The sequence below is a fragment of the Oncorhynchus masou genome, chromosome 2 (genome assembly GCF_036934945.1).
Source record: "Oncorhynchus masou masou isolate Uvic2021 chromosome 2, UVic_Omas_1.1, whole genome shotgun sequence".
NCBI classification, from domain to species: Eukaryota; Metazoa; Chordata; class Actinopteri; order Salmoniformes; family Salmonidae; genus Oncorhynchus; species Oncorhynchus masou.
The window spans coordinates 21,605,839-21,627,940 of NC_088213.1; the positions used below are offsets into that span (position 1 = coordinate 21,605,839).

Consider the following 22,102-nt stretch of genomic DNA (forward strand, 5'->3'; position numbering starts at 1 on the left):
TATGTACATGAGCCACAGGGGGGGTGTTATACTGAGAAATATAGGCCTACTCAGACATACTGCGGAAGGGGGCGTGGTGTGCTGTGGTGTGAGGTCGTAGTTGGGCTAGTAACAGTTGTGGGTGGGTGCAATGTGAAGCTCTAACCTCACACGTGCCCTTGTGTGTTCCCTCCCAGTCCTGACGAACGCTCTCCAGCTGCTCTACGTTCAACATGTATTGTTTCTCTGTACAGGTGGAGCACAATAGAGGTTAGGGAATACTTTACATTTATTGCATCCTAAGCAGTCTTCTTTACTTGGATTACCATAATAAATACATGTTTTTTAAATAATCAGATCAATGATAATAAATTCGTAATGGATTTACAGATTCATTGATTCATTCATCCATTGATATTATCACCAATAGAGAAAAGTACAGTATATTGTATGGTATGATTCAGACCTGCTTCAGCGACGGCTTGTCTGCATTGCTTGGCCTTGTGTTGTACCTGAGAAAGACAGCAGTAGAGGAACTGGTCATGCTCTGAATCAAAACGGGACTGCTCAACAAACAAATAAAAGAGACAGTTCTCCTTTAGAAGAAACTATCAGGATATGTTCTCTTTACCCTCCTGACTCTGTTCCTCTACAGACCTCCATTTTCAGAACGCACACAGAACAAGCATTTCTAGTAAATAGATAACTCAATTCCAGGAATTGCCATCATTTCATTGGACATTCAATTGCCTTGCATCATAACCAACTCATAGACTCACAGAACCAGTCTAGTTTACAAAAAAAGAAGAAGAAAAAAAGAGATGTGTAAACTCTGCTGGCTGGACGTGGTGAAAACAGTAACACTTCCTATTCTTTCAATGCATTTTTCTGCAAAAAGTGGATGAACTGTTGCGCAAAAGAAAGAAGTGGGTAGACTGTGTTTACTTGCGTTTTCCTCCACTATACCACTGTTTTACTTGTAGTAGGGAAACAGTAGCAAAGGGAACTGTTTCATAGCCTTCTCTGATACTGAGAAATTGAGTTGCAGTAGCACAACAATAACTACAGTGCATTCGGAGAGTATTCAGACTTTTTCCACATTTTGTTACGTTACAGTCTTATTCTAAAATGTATTAAATCGTTTTTTTGTGTGTCATCAATCTACACACAATACCCCATAATGACAAAGCAAAACAGGTTTTTACACTTTTTTTGCAAATGTATTTATTAAACAAAAATGGAAATATTACATTTACATTACTATTCAGATCCTTTACTCGGGACTTTGTTGCATCACCTTTGGTAGTGATCACAGACTCAGAGTCTTCTTGGGTATAACGCTACTAGCTTGGCACACCTGTATTTGGGGAGATTCTCCCATTCTTCTCTGCAGATCCTTTCAAGCTCTGTCAGCTCTGTCAGCTCTGTCAGGTTGGATGTACAGCTATTTCCAGGTCTCTCCAGAGATGTTCGATTGGGTTCAAGTCCGGGCTCTGGCTGGGCCACTAAAGGACATTCAGAGACTTGTCCCGAAGCCACTCCTGCATTATCTTGGCTGTGGGCTTAGGGTTGTCCTGTTCGAATGTGAACTTTTGCCCCAGTCTGAGGTCCTGAGCACTCTGGAACAGGTTACCATCAAGTATCTCTCTGTACTTTGCTCCGTTCATCTTTCTCTCGATCCTGACTAGTCTCCCAGTCCCTGCCGCTGAAAAACATCCCCACAGCATGATGCTGCCACCACCCTGCTTCATTATAGGGATGGTGCCAGGATTCCTCCAGATGTGACGCTTGGCATTCAGGCCAAAGAGTTCAATTTTGGTTTCATCAGACCAGAGAATCTTGTTGAATCTTGTTTTTCATGGTCTGAGAGTCCTTTAGGTGGCTTTTGGCAAACTCCAAATGGGCTGTCATGTGCCTTTTACTGCGGAGTGGCTTCCGTCTGGCCACTCTACCATAAAGGCCTGCTTGGTGTAGTGCTACAGAGCTGGTTGTCCTTCTGAAAGGTTTTCCCATCTCCACAGAGAAACTCTGGAGCTCTGTCAGCGTGACCATCGGGTTCTTGGTCACCTCCCTGACCAAGGCCTTTCTCCCCCGTTTGCTCAGTTTGACTGGGCGGCCAGCTCTAGGAAGAGTCTTGGTGGTTCCAAACTTCTTCCATTTAAGAATGATGGAGGCCACTGTGTTCTTGGGGACCTTCAATGCTGCAGAAATGTTTTTGTACCCTTCCCCAGATCTGTGCCTCGACACAATCCTGTCTCAGAGCTCTACGGAAATTTCCTTCGACCTCATGGCTTGGTTTTTAATCTGTCAACTGTGTGACCTTATATAGACAGGTGTGTGCCTTTCCAAATCATGTCCAATCAATCAGTTGAATTTACCACAGGTGAACTCCAATCTAGTTGTAGGAACTTCTCAATGGATGATCAATGGAAACATGATGCACTTGAGCTCAATTTCGAGTCTCATAGCAAAGGGTCTGAATACTTGTAAATAAGGTATTTCTATTTTTATTTTTAATACATTTGCAAACATTTTATGAAAACCTGTTTTTGCTTTGTCATTATGGGTTATTGTGTAGAGACTGACGAATAAAAAATATAATTGAATCAATTTTAGAATAAGGCTTTAACGTAACTAAATGTGGAAAAAGTGAAAGGGTCTGAATACTTTCTGAATGCACTGAATAACGAGGCGTATTACATGTGTATAATTGCAGGGTTGGCAGTGGTGTTACCTTCTCAGACTGGTTTGGTGTTGTGGCTGTGTGTGTGTATAGTTCCAGGGTTTGGGGTTGTGGCTGTGTGTGTGTATAGTTCCAGGGTTTGGTGAGGTGGTGTTACCTTCTCAGACTGTTTGGGGGCTGTGTGTGTGTATAGTTCCAGGGTTTGGGGAGGTGGTGTTACCTTCTCAGACTGGTTTGGGGTTGTGGCTGTGTGTGTGTATAGTTCCAGGGTTTGGGGAGGTGGTGTTACCTTCTCAGACTGTTTGGGGGCTGTGTGTGTGTATAGTTCCAGGGTTTGGTGTTGTGGCTGTGTGTGTGTATAGTTCCAGGGTTTGGGGAGGTGGTGTTACCTTCTCAGACTGCTTGGGGGCTGTGTGTGTGTATAGTTCCAGGGTTTGGGGAGGTGGTGTTTCCTTCTCAGACTGCTTGGGGGCTGTGTGTGTATAGTTCCAGGGTCTGGTGTTGTGGCTGTGTGTGTGTATAGTTCCAGGGTTTGGGGAGGTGGTGTTACCTTCTCAGACTGGTTTGGGGTTGTGGCTGTGTGTGTGTATAGTTCCAGGGTTTGGGGAGGTGGTGTTACCTTCTCAGACTGGTTTGGTGTTGTGGCTGTGTGTGTGTATAGTTCCAGGGTTTGGTGTTGTGGCTGTGTGTGTGTATAGTTCCAGGGTGTGGGGAGGTGGTGTTACCTTCTCAGACTGTTTGGGGGCTGTGTGTGTGTATAGTTCCAGGGTTTGGGGAGGTGGTGTTACCTTCTCAGACTGTTTGGGGGCTGTGTGTGTGTATAGTTCCAGGGTTTGGGGAGGTGGTGTTACCTTCTCAGACTGTTTGGGGGCTGTGTGTGTGTATAGTTCCAGGGTTTGGGGAGGTGGTGTTACCTTCTCAGACTGTTTGGGGGGGCTGTGTGTGTGTATAGTTCCAGGGTTTGGGGAGGTGGTGTTGTATTTCAGGGTTTGGGGTTGTGGCTGTGTGTGTGTATAGTTCCAGGGTTTGGGGTTGTGGCTGTGTGTGTGTATAGTTCCAGGGTTTGGGGAGGTGGTGTTACCTTCTCAGACTGGTTTGGGGGCTGTGTGTGTGTATAGTTCCAGGGTTTGGGGAGGTGGTGTTACCTTCTCAGACTGGTTTGGTGTTGTGGCTGTGTGTGTTTATAGTTCCAGGGTTTGGGGAGGTGGTGTTACCTTCTCAGACTGGTTTGGGGGCTGTGTGTGTGTATAGTTCCAGGGTTTGGGGAGGTGGTGTTACCTTCTCAGACTGGTTTGGTGTTGCTGTGTGTGTGTATAGTTCCAGGGTTTGGGGAGGTGGTGTTACCTTCTCAGACTGGTTTGGGGGCTGTGTGTGTGTATAGTTCCAGGGTTTGGGGAGGTGGTGTTACCTTCTCAGACTGGTTTGGGGGCTGTGTGTGTGTATAGTTCCAGGGTTTGGGGAGGTGGTGTTACCTTCTCAGACTGTTTGGGGGCTGTGTGTGTGTATAGTTCCAGGGTTTGGGGAGGTGGTGTTACCTTCTCAGACTGGTTTGGGGCTGTGTGTGTGTATAGTTCCAGGGTTTGGGGAGGTGGTGTTACCTTCTCAGACTGTTTGGGGGCTGTGTGTGTGTATAGTTCCAGGGTTTGGGGAGGTGGTGTTACCTTCTCAGACTGTTTGGGGGCTGTGTGTGTGTATAGTTCCAGGGTTTGGTGTTACCTTCTCAGACTGCTTGGGGGCTGTGTGTGTGTATAGTTCCAGGGTTTGGGGAGGTGGTGTTACCTTCTCAGACTGGTTTGGGGTTGTGGCTGTGTGTGTGTATAGTTCCAGGGTTTGGGGAGGTGGTGTTACCTTCTCAGACTGTATAGTTCCAGGGTTTGGGTTGTGGCTGTGTGTGTGTATAGTTCCAGGGTTTGGGGAGGTGGTGTTACCTTCTCAGACTGTTTGGGGGCTGTGTGTGTGTATACTGACTGGTTTGGGGTGGCTGTGTGTGCGTATAGTTCCAGGGTTTGGGGAGGTGGTGTTACCTTCTCAGACTGTTTGGGGGCTGTGTGTGTGTATAGTTCCAGGGTTTGGTGTTGTGGCTGTGTGTGTGTATAGTTCCAGGGTTTGGGGAGGTGGTGTTACCTTCTCAGACTGGTTTGGGGTTGTGGCTGTGTGTGTGTATAGTTCCAGGGTTTGGTGTTGTGGCTGTGTGTGTGTATAGTTCCAGGGTTTGGGGAGGTGGTGTTATCTTCTCAGACTGTTTGGGGCTGTGTGTGTGTATAGTTCCAGGGTTTGGGGGAGGTGGTGTTACCTTCTCAGACTGGTTTGTATAGTTGTGGGGAGGTGGTGGCTGTGTGTGTGTATAGTTCCAGGGTTTGGGGAGGTGGTGTTACCTTCTCAGACTGGTTTGGTGTTGTGGCTGTGTGTGTGTATAGTTCCAGGGTTTGGGGAGGTGGTGTTACCTTCTCAGACTGGTTTGGTGTTGTGGCTGTGTGTGTGTATAGTTCCAGGGTTTGGGGAGGTGGTGTTACCTTCTCAGACTGCTTGGAGGCTGTGTGTGTGTATAGTTCCAGGGTTTGGGGAGGTGGTGTTACCTTCTCAGACTGTTTGGGGCTGTGTGTGTGTATAGTTCCAGGGTTTGGGGAGGTGGTGTTACCTTCTCAGACTGTTTGGGTTGTGGCTGTGTGTGTGTATAGTTCCAGGGTTTGGGTTGTGGCTGTGGTGTTATAGTTCCAGACTGGTTTGTGGCTGTGTGTGTGTATAGTTCCAGGGTTTGGGGAGGTGGTGTTACCTTTCTCAGACTGTTTGGGGGCTGTGTGTGTGTATAGTTCCAGGGTTTGGGGAGGTGGTGTTACCTTCTCAGACTGTTTGGGGGCTGTGTGTGTGTATAGTTCCAGGGTTTGGGGAGGTGGTGTTACCTTCTCAGACTGGTTTGGTGTTGTGGCTGTGTGTGTGTATAGTTCCAGGGTTTGGGGAGGTGGTGTTACCTTCTCAGACTGGTTTGGTGTTGTGGCTGTGTGTGTGTATAGTTCCAGGGTTTGGGGTTGTGGCTGTGTGTGTGTATAGTTCCAGGGTTTGGGGAGGTGGTGTTACCTTCTCAGACTGTTTGGGAGGCTGTGTGTGTGTATAGTTCCAGGGTTTGGGGAGGTGGTGTTACCTTCTCAGACTGTTTGGGGGTGGTGTGTGTGTATAGTTCCAGGGTTTGGGGAGGTGGTGTTACCTTCTCAGACTGTGTTTGTGTATAGGGGCTGTGTGTGTGTATAGTTCCAGGGTTTGGGGAGGTGGTGTTACCTTCTCAGACTGTTTGGGGGCTGTGTGTGTGTATAGTTCCAGGGTTTGGGGAGGTGGTGTTACCTTCTCAGACTGTTTGGGGGCTGTGTGTGTGTATAGTTCCAGGGTTTGGGGAGGTGGTGTTACCTTCTCAGACTGGTTTGGGGGCTGTGTGTGTGTATAGTTCCAGGGTTTGGGGAGGTGGTGTTACCTTCTCAGACTGTTTGGGGGCTGTGTGTGTGTATAGTTCCAGGGTTTGGGGAGGTGGTGTTACCTTCTCAGACTGTTTGGGGGCTGTGTGTGTGTATAGTTCCAGGGTTTGGGGAGGTGGTGTTACCTTCTCAGACTGTTTGGGGGCTGTGTGTGTGTATAGTTCCAGGGTTTGGGGAGGTGGTGTTACCTTCTCAGACTGGTTTGGTGTTGTGGCTGTGTGTGTGTATAGTTCCAGGGTTTGGTGTTGTGGCTGTGTGTGTGTATAGTTCCAGGGTTTGGGGAGGTGGTGTTACCTTCTCAGACTGCTTGGGGGCTGTGTGTGTGTATAGTTCCAGGGTTTGGGGAGGTGGTGTTACCTTCTCAGGCTGGTTTGGGGTTGTGGCTGTGTGTGTGTATAGTTCCAGGGTTTGGGGAGGTGGTGTTACCTTCTCAGGCTGGTTTGGGGTTGTGGCTGTGTGTGTGTATAGTTCCAGGGTTTGGGGAGGTGGTGTTACCTTCTCAGGCTGGTTTGGGGTTGTGGCTGTGTGTGTGTATAGTTCCAGGGTTTGGGGAGGTGGTGTTACCTTCTCAGACTGTTTGGGGTTGTGGCTGTGTGTGTGTATAGTTCCAGGGTTTGGGGAGGTGGTGTTATAGTCAGACTGTTTGGGGCTGTGTGTGTGTATAGTTTACCTTCTCAGACTGTTTGGGTGGCTGTGTGTGTGTATAGTTCCAGGGTTTGGGGAGGTGGTGTTACCTTCTCAGACTGGTTTTGGGGTTGTGTGTATAGTTGTTTGGGGTGTGTATAGTTCCAGGGTTTGGTGTTGTGGCTGTGTGTGTGTATAGTTCCAGTGGTTTAGACTGTTGTGGCTGTGTGTGTGTATAGTTCCAGGGTTTGGGGAGGTGGTGTTACCTTCTCAGACTGTTTGGGGCTGTGTGTGTGTATAGTTCCAGGGTTTGGGGAGGTGGTGTTACCTTCTCAGACTGGTTTGGGGGCTGTGTGTGTGTATAGTTCCAGGGTTTGGGGAGGTGGTGTTACCTTCTCAGACTGGTTTGGTGTTGTGGCTGTGTGTGTGTATAGTTCCAGGGTTTGGGGAGGTGGTGTTACCTTCTCAGACTGGTTTGGTGTTGTGGCTGTGTGTGTATAGTTCCAGGGTTTCCAGGGGGGAGGTGGTGTTACCTTCTCAGACTGGTTTGGGGTTGTGGCTGTGTGTGTGTATAGTTCCAGGGTTTGGGGAGGTGGTGTTACCTTCTCAGACTGTTTGGGGGCTGTGTGTGTGTATAGTTCCAGGGTCTGGTGTTGTGGCTGTGTGTGTGTATAGTTCCAGGGTTTGGGGAGGTGGTGTTACCTTCTCAGACTGGTTTGGGGTTGTGGCTGTGTGTGTGTATAGTTCCAGGGTTTGGTGTTGTGGCTGTGTGTGTGTATAGTTCCAGGGTTTAGTGTTGTGGCTGTGTGTGTGTATAGTTCCAGGGTGTGGGGAGGTGGTGTTACCTTCTCAGACTGTTTGGGGGCTGTGTGTGTGTATAGTTCCAGGGTTTGGGGAGGTGGTGTTACCTTCTCAGACTGGTTTGGTGTTGTGGCTGTGTGTGTGTATAGTTCCAGGGTTTGGGGAGGTGGTGTTACCTTCTCAGACTGGTTTGGGGTTGTGGCTGTGTGTGTGTATAGTTCCAGGGTTTGGGGAGGTGGTGTTACCTTCTCAGACTGTTTGGGGGCTGTGTGTGTGTATAGTTCCAGGGTTTGGGGAGGTGGTGTTACCTTCTCAGACTGTTTGGGGGCTGTGTGTGTGTATAGTTCCAGGGTTTGGGGAGGTGGTGTTACCTTCTCAGACTGTTTGGGGGCTGTGTGTGTGTATAGTTCCAGGGTTTGGGGTTGTGGCTGTGTGTGTGTATAGTTCCAGGGTTTGGGGAGGTGGTGTTACCTTCTCAGACTGTTTGGGGGCTGTGTGTGTGTATAGTTCCAGGGTTTGGGGAGGTGGTGTTACCTTCTCAGACTGGTTTGGTGTTGTGGCTGTGTGTGTGTATAGTTCCAGGGTTTGGGGTTGTGGCTGTGTGTGTGTATAGTTCCAGGGTTTGGGGAGGTGGTGTTACCTTCTCAGACTGTTTGGGGGCTGTGTGTGTGTATAGTTCCAGGGTTTGGGGAGGTGGTGTTACCTTCTCAGACTGGTTTGGGGTTGTGGCTGTGTGTGTGTATAGTTCCAGGGTTTGGGGAGGTGGTGTTACCTTCTCAGACTGTTTGTGGCTGTGTGTGTGTATAGTTCCAGGGTTTGGGGAGGTGGTGTTACCTTCTCAGACTGTTTGGGGGCTGTGTGTGTGTATAGTTCCAGGGTTTGGGGAGGTGGTGTTACCTTCTCAGACTGTTTGGCTGTGTGTGTGTATAGTTGTTTGGTGTTGTGGCTGTGTGTGTGTATAGTTCCAGGGTTTGGGGAGGTGGTGTTACCTTCTCAGACTGGTTTGGGGGGGTGTGTGGTTCCAGGGTTTGGTGTTGTGGCTGTGTGTGTGTATAGTTCCAGGGTTTGGACTGTTGTGGCTGTGTGTGTGTATAGTTCCAGGGTTTTGGTGTTATCTTCTCAGACTGTTTGGGGCTGTGTGTGTGTATAGTTCCAGGGTTTGGGGAGGTGGTGTTACCTTCTCAGACTGTTTGGGGGCTGTGTGTGTGTATAGTTCCAGGGTTTGGGAGGTGGTGTTACCTTCTCAGACTGTTTGGGGGCTGTGTGTGTGTATAGTTCCAGGGTGTGGGGAGGTGGTGTTACCTTCTCAGACTGTTTGGGGGCTGTGTGTGTGTATAGTTCCAGGGTTTGGGGAGGTGGTGTTACCTTCTCAGACTGTTTGGGGGCTGTGTGTGTGTATAGTTCCAGGGTTTGGGGAGGTGGTGTTACCTTCTCAGACTGTTTGGGGGCTGTGTGTGTGTATAGTTCCAGGGTTTGGGGAGGTGGTGTTACCTTCTCAGACTGGTTTGGTGTTGTGGCTGTGTGTGTGTATAGTTCCAGGGTTTGGGGAGGTGGTGTTACCTTCTCAGACTGGTTTGGGGTTGTGGCTGTGTGTGTGTATAGTTCCAGTGTATAGTTTTGGGGAGGTGGTGTTATCTTCTCAGACTGTTTGGGGCTGTGTGTGTGTATAGTTCCAGGGTTTGGGGAGGTGGTGTTACCTTCTCAGACTGTTTGGGGGCTGTGTGTGTGTATAGTTCCAGGGTGTGGGGAGGTGGTGTTACTTTCTCAGACTGTTTGGGGGCTGTGTGTGTGTATAGTTCCAGGGTTTGGGGAGGTGGTGTTACCTTCTCAGACTGTTTTGTTGTTGTGGCTGTGGTGCTTCTGTCAGCAAGCTGTTCTGCCTCGTCTGCTTCTTTACATTTCTGCTCATAGGACTTCTTAGACTGGAGATGGACAGAAGAGACATTCAGGGAATCATCATTGAAGCAGCCACAGTGGTCTGTGGAGTCATGTTTTATGTAACAATCAGTTAAAACAGTAGCCATGTTGGATCTCTGTAAAACTGTATGCAACTGTATGCAATGTCAAAATGGTGAATGGTGCAGTCCTCACTTAGCAGTTTAAGCAAACATTTAGGTCAATATGTATTTCTGGCTTCAGATTGGTTGTTTCTTATACAGGATAATCAGTCTTCAACACTTTAGCTCCATTTATGAGACTCTGCCATTGGCTCTTTTCACTTGTCTCACCACAGAGTAGCCTAACGATGTAGCTAATCTATTCGGTATGTAATTGCTCGCATAGAGAATAGGGTTATACAGTGGCTCCAGAAAGTATTCAGACCCCTTGACTTTTTCAACATTTTGTTGCGTTACATCCTTATTCTAAAATTGATTAAATAAAAAATTAAATCCTCATCAATCTACACACAATACCCCATAATTACAAAGTGAAATCATGTTTGTAGATTGTTTTGCAAATATATTAAAATAAAAAAAAACATTATTCAGACGCTTTGCTATGAAACTTGAAATTGAGCACAGGTGCATCCTGTTTCCACTGATCATCTTTGAGATGTTTCTACAACTTGATTGGAGTCCACCTGTAGTAAATTCAATTGTTTGGATATGAGTTGTAAAGGCACACACCTTTCAAATAAGATCCTACAGTTGACAGTGCATGTCAGAGCAAAAACCAAGCCATGAGGTTGAAGGAATTGTCTGTAAAGTTCTGAGACAGGATTGTGTCGAGGCACAGATCTGGGGAAGGGTACAAAAATATTTCTGCAACATTGAAGGTCCCCAAGAACATGGTGGCCTCCATCATTCTTAAATGGAAGAACTTTGGACAGTAAGACTCTTCATAGAGCTGGCCGCCCAGCCAATCGGGGGAGAAAGGCCTTGATGAAAACCTGCTCCAGAGCGCTCAGGACCTCAGACTGGGGTGAAGGTTCACCTTCCAAAAAGACAACAACCCTAAGCACACAGCCAAGACAACACAGGAGTGGCTTTGGGACAAGGCTCTGAATGTCCCTGAGTGGCCCAGCCAGAGCCCGGACATGAACCCGATCGAACATCTCTGGAGACACCATAAAATAGCTGTGCAGGGACGCTCCCCATCCAACTTGACAGAGCAATTAGCCGTCTGGTTAAAACCGGCACTTTTACTATAACGTTGATTAATGTGCACTGTCCCTGTAAAAATAAATAATCTCAAACTCCCCATCCAACCTGACAGAGCTTGAGAGGATCTGCTGAGAAGAATGGGAGAAACTCCGCAAATACAGGTGTGCCAAGCGTCATACCCAAGAATACTCAAGGCTGTAATCGCTGCCAAAGGTTCTTCAACAAAGTACTGAGTAAATGGTCTAAATACTTATGTGAATGTAATATTTCAGTTTTTTATTTTTAATACATTTGCAAAAATGTGTAAAAACGTATTTTTCTTTGTCATTATGGGAAATTGTGTATAGATTGATGAGGGAAAGAACACAATTTAATCAATTTTAGAAGTCAATGGTTCTACTTTCCGAAGGCACTTTATACAGGATGTTATACAGGGTGTAAGTATGATACTGTAATGATACTCACAAAAATAGGCCTAAGTTTATATATATTTGAGCAATAAGGCCCGAGGAGATGTGATATGTGGACAATATACCACAGCTAAGGACTGTTCTTACCCTCTATGTAACGCGGAGTGCCTGGAATACAGCCCCTTAACTGTGATATATTGACCATATACCACAAACCCCCGAGGTGCCTTATTAATATTTTATAAACTGGTTACCAATGTAATTAGAGCAGTAAAATACATGTTTTTGTCATACCCATGGTAACGGTTTGATATACCAGCCACCAGGGCTCTAATCATCTGGTTTATAATTGAGCATAAATCATGGGACTATGAGAGGTGAGATCCGTATTGATGCAGACCAAAATGTTCATTTTCAAGGCCTGTGTTACCCTACTAGTTCCCCACTATAATAGGGCCAAAGTCTGTGGTTGGTGTGTGAGTGTGTATGTCTATACTTTGTTTCCTACCCTCTTCCTCTTGCAGAACTGCACTGTGATGTATGTTCTCTCTTGGGTAGCTCACCAATCTCTGAGAGGTAGCTGGGTCTACTGGGTGTAATGTCAGCCTTCCTCTTTTCTGGGTATGAACTCTTACACTGCACTCTAGAAAAGGGTTATTTGGCTGTCCCCATAGGAGAACCCTTTTTGGTTCCAGCTAGAACCCTTTTGGTTTTCAGGTGGAATCTTTTTGGGTTCAATGGAGAACACTCTGTGGAAAGGATTCTACATGGAAACCAAAAGGATTCTACCAGGAACCAATAGGGTTCTTCAAAGGATTCTCATTTTACATTTAAGTCATTTAGCAGACGCTCTTATTCAGTGACTTACAGGAGCAATTATGGTTAAGTGCTTTGCTCAAGGGCACGTAGGCAGATTTTTCACCTAGTCTGCTCTGAGATTCAAACCACTGACCTTTCAGTTACTGGCCCAATGCCCTTAAATGCTAGACTACCTGCCACCTGTCTCCTATGGGGGGACTTAAATGCTGAAGCCACCTGTCTTGGGGACAATGCTAAAGACTACCTGCCACCTGTCTCCTATGGGGACATCTGAAGCACCCTTAAATGCTAGACTACCTGCCACCTGTCTCCTATGGGGACATCTGAAGCACCCTTAAATGCTAGACTACCTGCCACCTGTCTCCTATGGGGACATCTGAAGCACCCTTAAATGCTAGACTACCTGCCACCTGTCTCCTATGGGGACATCTGAAGCACCCTTAAATGCTAGACTACCTGCCACCTGTCTCCTATGGGGACATCTGAAGCACCCTTAAATGCTAGACTACCTGCCACCTGTCTCCTATGGGGACATCTGAAGCACCCTTAAATGCTAGACTACCTGCCACCTGTCTCCTATGGGGACATCTGAAGCACCCTTAAATGCTAGACTACCTGCCACCTGTCTCCTATGGGGACATCTGAAGCACCCTTAAATGCTAGACTACCTGCCACCTGTCTCCTATGGGACATCTGAAGCACCCTTAAATGCTAGACTACCTGCCACCTGTCTCCTATGGGGACATCTGAAGCACCCTTAAATGCTAGACTACCTGCCACCTGTCTCCTATGGGGGGACATCTGAAGCACCCTTAAATGCTAGACTACCTGCCACCTGTCTCCTATGGGGACATCTGAAGCACCCTTAAATGCTAGACTACCTGCCACCTGTCTCCTATGGGGACATCTGAAGCACCCTTAAATGCTAGACTACCTGCCATGTCTCCTATGGGGACATCTGAAGCACCCTTAAATGCTAGACTACCTGCCACCTGTCTCCTATGGGGACATCTGAAGCACCCTTAAATGCTAGACTACCTGCCACCTGTCTCCTATGGGGACATCTGAAGCACCCTTAAATTCTAGACTACCTGCCACCTGTCTCCTATGGGGACATCTGAAGCACCCTTAAATTCTAGATACTTTTTTTCTAAGCGTGTGGATAAAGTCCCACTTTCAGACTGTTCTATTACCCTCTGTGTATGTACCTCTGTACTTAAGCTGACTTACTAAGTAAGCATGTAATTCCCTGAGTAAATAGAATGCCTACCTCCATGGTCTTCTTGTATAAGGACACCTTCATCTTCTGAACTTTCTCCATAATCCCCTCAAACTGAACGAGGAAAAACAACATGGTTGAAATTTACTGGCACCTCATAAATACAGGTTTTCAAAATGTATTTTCAAAATGAAATAAGCACTCAATAACACATTTCAAACCTTCCTCCTCTGTTCTTTCTGTCGCTCTCTGAATATTTCCATCTTCTTCATCTCTTCCCGTAACATTCCGGATAGCTGGATATGCAGATTCCCAATGTTTTCAATTTCTGTCAAAGAAAACAGTTATTTTAGTAAACTGTCATTGGGCTTTGTTGTGAGAGATGCAGTAGACAGGATAAACTTACGTGTTTTTAGTTGATCAAAGGAGGCTTTCAGAGTGCTGAAAAATAGGAATGATGCATTTATCAATAACAGGTAGTGTAGCATACTAAATACTAGTTAAACACAGTATGCATGAACAGATTGACAAATCACTGCATTCAACTGTATCTAGATATCAATGACTTGTCATGGTTCCACCTGTCACCATAGGGCAGCAGAGACCGTCCTATAGACATTAACAACACTCTGGTGTGTCCAATTTATTCATTATGAAGTCCCTGTTAAAAGAGGTGTGTTTTCTGTTGTCCTTTGCAGAAGCTTGAATTGTTTACCATGTGCGTTTGTTTCCTGAGTGAGTTTTTGAGAATTAGTGTTGGTTGTTTTTTCATGTGTACTGTGATCCTTCCGTCACCGTTTCTCAGTGAAGTAAAGTATGTTTATCCTTAACCACTGATTCCTCGTCTGGTCTCTTCTCTGCACCTGGGTCCAACCTCACCACATCACAGCAAGCTTCTGCACCAAACATGGACCCAGCAGAGATCACTCAGATCAAGAATGTTGAAACCCACCAAGGAGCACTGCTGAGGTGGCAGCAAGAACAACTCTCCCAAATATCAGAGACCCTCCATGCACTTACCGACTCCCTCCAAACACAGTCCAACCTCTCCCCAAGAGGGGCCAATGTCCAAGTCTCATCGCCCAGTGCTACAGATGTTGCCATAGTTCCTGCAGGGAACCTGCACCGGGAACCCAAGATCCCAGCCCCCGAGCGGTATGACGGCCACCCGACGGCCACCCGGGACGGCCACCCGGGAGCATGCAAGGGGTTCCTACCTCATTCAGTGTTCTCTGTTCTCTACAGTCCTCCTTGTTCCACACCGATCGGCCATGATCGCCTACATCATCTCTCTACTCTCAGGCAAGGCCCTGGCGTGGGCAATGGCAGTGTGGGAACAGCAGCCACCAACCTGCAGCTCCATATTAGCCTTCATTGCTGAGTTACAAGTCTTCGACCACCCAGTCGGCGGAAGAGAAGCGGTCAGCCGACTGTTCAACATCTGCCAAGGGGCCAGTTGCTGACTTCGGCATTGAGTTCCACAACATCGCCTCCAAGAGTGTGTAGAATATGGAGGTCCTGGAAACTGCTTTCCATCAGGGTTTGTCTAACTCCAAGGATGAACTGGCCTCTCGGGAACTGGGAGAGGACCTTGAGTCCCTGATAATACTGGCAATCAGGATCGACAACCACCTCGAATGCCTGAGACAGCGCCTTTCTGACTCCACCCCATATCTCGGTTTCCTGAGCACCTTAACCCCCCCAAGCCCAGAATTGAGAAGCCCATGCAGCTGTGACCCACACGTCAGAGTCCACAGGTGTGTGAACGGCGCATCTGCGACGGCTGCTGCCTCTACTGCGGAGGTCTCGGCCATCTCCGTGCTATATGTCCAGAGCTGACGGGAAACGCCAGGACAAGGGGAGACCCTGACGAGCTGTGCAGCTACCTCTCAGTCACCGTCTGTCACTACTCGCAACCCCCCACTGGGACAACCGTCAGCACCAGAATCAATCCTTCATGGACTCCGGGGCCACAGATAATTTTATTGATCAGGACTACACCAGATAATTACCAATCACCTGCGTGAAGTGTCCCATCCCTCTGCAGATTCAAGCCCTCGATGCATGGCCCATTTGCTCCGGTCAGGTGGAATATCAGACCAAGCCCATTCTACTGCAGGCTGGGGTGAAACACTCAGAGACTCTTAGTTTTCTTTTGATCACTGCTCCCGAGAACCCCCTTATCCTAGGGTACCCCTGGCTAGCACTACATAACCCACTATTCTCCTGGTCCACGGGACACCTACTAGACTGGAGTAAGGACTGCCAGTCTAAATGTCTAAGACCCTCACCAAGAGCCTCGCCATGTCCTCCAGCATCCATTGAAGTCCACGACTTCTCCACTCTCCCTCCTGAATACTTCGACCTCCCAGAGGCCTGCAGTAAGAGGCAAGCCGCCACCCTTCTTCCACATCGTTCATACGACTGTGCCATAGGACTCCTACCCGGCTCCACACCTACCCAGGGCCATCTGTACTATCTCTCAACCCCTGAAGCAGCAGTCATGGACAATTACATCCGGGAGACACTAGAGGCAGGTTTCATTAGCCCCTCTACATCCCTAGCTGGTGCAGGCTTCTTCATGGGTAAGAAGGATGGAGGCCTGCATCCTTGCATCGATTACAGAGGGCTGAACTGGATTACGATCAAGAATCGTTACCCTCTGCCCCTGATGTCTTGGAGTTGGCCCAATTCTTCACCAAACTGGACCTCCGCAACCCTTAAAATCTGATGAGAATCAGGAAGATGAGTGGTAAACTGCCTTTAACACCCCTAGTGGACACTATGAGTATCTAATCATGCCCTTTGGATTATCCAACTCACCGGCAGTCTTTCAAGCATTGATCCATGACACTCGAATCGGTTTCTCTTTGTTTACCTCAACAACATCCTGATCTTCTCCAAAACCCTTCCAGAACACATACTGCACGTCCACCAAGTCCTGGGACAGCTCCTGCAGAGTCAACTATATGTCAAGATGGAGAAGTGTGAGTTCCACGTATCCCAGGTTTCCTTCCTGGGTCACATTATGTCTACCACAGGCATCCAAATGGACCCCAAAAAGGTTGAGGCGGTCGCCCACTGTCCCCGTCCCACCTCACTCAAGCAGGTCCAGCGGTTCCTCGGGTGAAGCTATTTTTACAGGTGTTTTATACACAACTTTGGTGCAGTGGCAGCGCCTCTCTCGGGCCTAACCCGCATGTCAATTTGCCCAGCGTCGTCCGGGTTTGGCCGGGGTAGGCCGTCAGTGTAAATAAGAATTTGTTCTTAACTGACTTGCCTAGTTAAATAAAGGTTACATGTTTTTTTAAAGTCCCAGACCCGTTTTTGCTAGACTCCTGAGGTTGACAGAGCATTCATAGAGCTTAAGGGATGTATCACCTCTGGACCCATCCTCGTTCATCCTGATCCTACTCTTTGTAGTAGAGGTGGACGCCTCGGACACAGGAGCAGGGTGGTCCTTTCACAGCAGAATGAAGAGGACAAGAAACTGCACCCACGCGCCTTTCTCTCCAAGTGGTTCTCGCCAGCGGAACGAAACTACGATGTAGGCAACTGTGAGCTCTTGGCAGTTAAGTGGCCCTTAGGAACTTGGTCTCCATTCAAGAAGCCAAGAGGTTGAACGCTTGCCAGGCTAGGTGGGCTCTGTTTTTTTAACAGGTTTGATTTCACACTAGCCTATCGCCCGGGATCCAAGGATCAGAAAGCAGACGCCCTGTCCCACCAACACGATGCCTCTAACGAGGAGAGGGACTCCGAGCCCAACATCCCCAGCTCCCGCATTGTGGACTCTGTGATATGGAGTATTGAGACCACGGTCCGACAAGCCCAGACACGAGAACCTGACCCAAGGCGATAATGATTTCCCTGTTAAAAGGTGTGTTTTCTGTTGTCCTTTGCAGAAGCTTGAATTGTTTACTGTGTGCATTTGTTTCCTGAGTGAGTTTTCAAGACTTAGTGTTTGTTGTTTCAAGTGTACTGTGATCCTGCGGCTACTGTTTCTCAGTAAATTATGTTTATCCTTAACCACTCATTCCTTGTCTGGTCTCTTCTCTTCATCCAACTTTACCATGTCACATGACTGGCTAATTAGCAATGGTGTAAAGATGAACTGTGTGAACAGGAAACTGGATTGAGGATGCACACACACACATTTTCTCTCTCTCTCTGTTGGAAATTATTCCACGAGGGCTAGAATGTGTGACTCAATGGCATTGTGTGCCACTACTGAACCCTGACTTGATCATTATTATGTTCTAAAAATACCACAATTATTCGATTGACTACCTATTATATTGCCTGTGAAGTGGTTGTGGCATATCAGCAAGTAGCAGGCGCGCCACGCCAGGTTATGGCAAATTATTTTTTTAAAAACAAACAAACATTACATTCCATTTCGGCCAACGTCCCCACCAATGTTATTTGTATCTGTTATGATAGCATTTTGGCTAACTTGTGCATAGTAGGTATTATGGTCCAAACATATCATCTCTATATATGTACGTAACCAGCCATTTACCTGATCTCTGTCTGCCCCCCAGCTTTACGTGCTATTGTCACCAGATCCTTCCCATACCTCTCTTCTGCCATGGCCCTGTAGACAGACAAACAGGCAGACTTCAAAGGACGTTTTTTGTGTAGACCAATCTTTGAGTTGTATGAACATTCCAATTCGGTGTGCAATCACTGCTGACCATCCCTGCGTGCATTTTGTATGAAGTTTTAATGACGTCAGAGAAACCCTACCTCATCTTCAGCAGTTCCTCCACATCTTTGCACATCCGCCTGCCATCACATAGTCTCTGAATCAGAACCTCATAGCCCTGATGATTAGTGAAATCAACTCCCTACAGAGAGAGAAAGAGAGGTGTTGTAATCCAGTTACACAACCATAGTTACAAAATAAACGTTTGACTCAAACTGCCCAGTGGTTTGTCTCTGCATTTATTGGCACATACTGAACAGTTAGATTCCACAGAAGTTGGAACTTGTTTAGGGATTACGTTTCACTGAAATGTGCATTGCGTCATAAAAACTTGTTACAGTACTTACAAACAGACAATATAATCAGAGGACTGTCCAGAGGACCATAGAATATTCACTTTGAACAACTTTTAGTTGCAGACAGCATAATAGAAACCCATTTAATATGTTCTCTTTCATGTCTGAAGATGACAGGTAGATTATCAACTGTTGCCTTGGATGCAAATCTATCTGGACAATGAGAGGGCTAAATTCGTAACCACCGTGAGCAGGAAGGGAGCCATAGCAACCAACGCCTCAGGGAACATCCGTGCAAAAATACTATGATACATCACAAGTTAAACAGAATATAACAGATGTGGAAATTGTAGTGAAAGCACAGTGCCTATCCTACAGTGCCTATCCTACAGTGCCTATCATACAGTGCCTATCCTACAGTGCCTATCTTACAGTGCCTATCCTACAGTGCATATCCAACAGTGCCTATCCTACAGTGCCTATCCTACAGTGCCTATCCTACAGTGCCTATCCTACAGTACCTATTCTACAGTGCATATCCAACAGTGCCTATCCTACAGTGCCTATCCTACAGTACCTATCCTACAGTGCATATCCAACAGTGCCTATCCTACAGTGCCTATCCTACAGTGCCTATCCTACAGTGCCTATCTTACAGTGCCTATCCTACAGTGCATATCCAACAGTGCCTATCCTACAGTGCCTATCCTACAGTGCCTATCCTACAGTGCCTATCCTACAGTACCTATTCTACAGTGCATATCCAACAGTGCCTATCCTACAGTGCCTATCCTACAGTACCTATCCTACAGTGCATATCCAACAGTGCCTATCCTACAGTGCCTATCCTACAGTACCTATCCTACAGTGCATATCCAACAGTGCCTATCCTACAGTGCCTATCTTACAGTGCCTATCCTACAGTGCCTATCCTACAGTGCCTGTCTTACAGTACCTATCCTACAGTGCCTATCCTACAGTACCTATCCTACAGTGCCTATCTTACAGTGCCTATCCTACAGTGCCTATCCTACAGTACCTATCCTACAGTGCCTATCCTACAGTGCCTATCCTACAGTGCCTATCCTATCTATCCTACAGTGCATATCTATCCTACAGTACCTATCCTACAGTGCCTATCCTACAGTGCCTATCCTACAGTGCCTATCCTACAGTACCTATCCTACAGTGCATATCCTACAGTGCATATCCTATCCTACAGTGCCTATCCTACAGTGCATATCCTACAGTGCCTATCCTACAGTGCCTATCCTACAGTGCCTATCCTACAGTGCCTATCCTACAGTGCATATCCTACAGTGCATATCCTACAGTGCATATCCTACAGTGCCTATCCTACAGTGTATCCCTATGCATATCCTACAGTGCCTATCCTACAGTGCCTATCCTACAGTGCCTATCCTACAGTGCCTATCCTACAGTGCATATCCTACAGTGCCTATCCTACAGTGCCTATCCTACAGTGCCTATCCTACAGTGCCTATCCTACAGTGCATATCATACAGTGCCTATCCTACAGTGCCTATCCTACAGTGCATATCATACAGTGCATATCCTACAGTGCCTATCCTACAGTGCATATCATACAGTGCCTATCCTACAGTGCCTATCCTACAGTGCATATCATACAGTGCATATCTAAGGGGTTAGCAGTAAGAGTTGAACCCAGACCTTTCCAGCTTTCCCACAGCACTCAGTTCAGTTCCAAATTTCATTGGCATGTTATTACTGTGGACATCATATTCTGTCAGACAATTGTCACATTTTAGAAACCTAATGCTGTTTGCTTTAAAAGGCTCACTACACTTTCAAGTCTGTAAATGGTTGAGAATGAACAAAATACTAATATTTCTGGATAGATAGATTTTAAATGAGTTATCAGTAGACTATCTAGTTATATCTAGTTACACACACCAACGCAGGACATCAAGAGACAATGGTAGTAGACTGAGGGAACTTACCCAAAAGGCATCTTTATACAGCAAGGGAGTCATTCTGTGTTATACATGCACTTCCTCAAAGTTGAATGTTAATATCCTCTTTATCAACGTTTACAAAAAAACATAAACCACTTAAGTTTAACAGATTCCTTACTGAGATAAAAAAAAAATATATATATATATATATATATATATATATGTAGATATATATGAAGGACAACTCCAGAATACCTCAGCTGTTATAACTGCAATATCACTGTTGAACTTTGCATTGGGCTTGAATGAGGAAGAAGTACCCTGTGATGTCACTATCCACAGACTCAGCCTCTTGCTGAGATATGTAGATAACTACAGTTTTGATTATTATTTGAATAATAGATCATATAGAATTTCAGACCTAAAACGGATTCACAGACTATGTTGGGCACTGATTGCGCCCTTGTTCATGAAGAATAGCCATGGGTTTGATTATATCCAGGGTGTATCACATCTGACCGTGATCGGATTCCCATAGGGCGGCGCACAATTGGCCCAGCGCCGTCCGGGAAGGGACGGGGTAGACCGTCATTGTAAATAATAATTTGTTCTAAATTAAATTACTTGCCTAAGTTAAATAAAGGGTAGAAAATACATTCAAATGTATTATAAATAATAAATATAGTTTTTTAAATGTATGTTTAATAATATGTTTGACATGCCTACACAGTAAGTGCTTTCCAATTAACTGCTGCTTGTAAAAGCCATCATATCCACCTGTGAACATCAGACCACGAACTGAACTTTAACAGCTAACAAATACCGACCTCTAGTGGTTCACTCAGGGAGATACATAATAAACCATCACCTTGAAAGTTGAAACAACGTAGCAGCACAACTAAACATTAGGCCTACATGTTGTGGTTAAATATTCAAGTTCTTGAAAAGGGCCATGCAGGTAAAATGCCATCAACGGGAAAGGAGGTAAATCAAGAGGCAGAATGATGTCGAGGTTCGATCCAAGAATTGAGAGCGTCGATATTTATTTTCTATTCATCTGATGTGTATTTTTTTTCAACAACTTGCTGAATAGGTTTAGCCTACGCTCGTACCTATGACAACATGACTGCGTCATCCTTCAGAATGGACATCCCATGGTCTGGACACGAAATTGGGGAGAAAAAGGGGTAAAATTAAAAATTAAAAAACTTTTTAAAAAGACTGGATATAGTAAGGCGTTTGTACGTTTGGTGCATTTGTCCTTGGCACTGTTCTCAGTGCCGCCACTTGCCCATGGGTATAGGCCTAAGTATCACATTAAGGTAACTGTTTTTTGTTGCATTTATACACTGGAATATGGAGTATTGTTTTTCTAATTTCGAAGTGAGTGCAAATAAACATACTTTATTCAGATTAGGGCTACAATAAATTGTTTCACAATATGACCACAAGAGGGAGACACAGACCTTTTCTGCTCTCCTCATGGCACTAAAGCATTAACCGACAATAAAATACTGTATAGGTCCACCAAATCCCACTAGACAGAAAATCGACCCAAAACCTAAATCTCAGTTTTATGTCCAAATTGTGCCCTGGGCATGTGTGACTGAGGACATGATAACACATGAATGAACAAACACATGAAGGCCTATTGATTTTCAGAGTGAGAAAGGATGGCTGTGTGGTGTCTCAGTCTCTCACTGTCCTCCTGATCAATAAGATGTGTGAAAATCCAAAGGTTCTCTCTCTCTCTCTTAGCAGGGGAATCACCTAGTTACTGTTATCTACCCAGAGAGAGAGACAGGTTACAGAGGGCATTCCCATCAATACAGACAGTTCAGCACTAGAATTATAGCACTCTGTCTGACAGAACGATAGGCCTGAGGTATTGGACTTGCAAGTTAACATTTTCAACTACTCTGTATTGTTTGTCATCAACTCATTTATTACCAATAATGCCATCGGACCCTAAATAATCCCAAGGATTGTAGTGATGGAGCTTTGCTACTTCTCTACACTCTTCGAAAAAAAGGTGCTATCTAGAACCCTAAAGGGTTATTC

At 46.1% G+C, this 22,102-nt stretch overlaps 1 protein-coding gene across 2 annotated transcripts in view; it reads right to left on the reverse strand.

The window, feature by feature from the left end:
• Positions 1-20,342, reverse strand: part of LOC135556845 (proline-serine-threonine phosphatase-interacting protein 1-like) — a 26,488-nt gene extending 6,146 nt beyond the window's left edge. Inside the window, exons 1-10 of one of the 2 annotated variants that reach the window (XM_064990283.1) lie at positions 20,297-20,342; positions 20,087-20,164; positions 17,850-17,950; positions 17,623-17,697; positions 13,510-13,544; positions 13,325-13,431; positions 13,155-13,217; positions 9,375-9,473; positions 446-491; positions 146-225 (exon numbers count right to left, since the gene is read on the reverse strand). In XM_064990283.1, the coding sequence (XP_064846355.1) occupies positions 146-225; positions 446-491; positions 9,375-9,473; positions 13,155-13,217; positions 13,325-13,431; positions 13,510-13,544; positions 17,623-17,697; positions 17,850-17,950; positions 20,087-20,119 (639 nt within the window). In that variant the 5' untranslated portion in view covers positions 20,120-20,164; positions 20,297-20,342. Of the gene's footprint in view, positions 1-145; positions 226-445; positions 492-9,374; positions 9,474-13,154; positions 13,218-13,324; positions 13,432-13,509; positions 13,545-17,622; positions 17,698-17,849; positions 17,951-20,086; positions 20,250-20,296 lie in introns of those variants that run through there. The other variant, XM_064990278.1, reaches the window with a different exon arrangement.
• Positions 20,343-22,102: the final 1,760 nt, after the last annotated feature.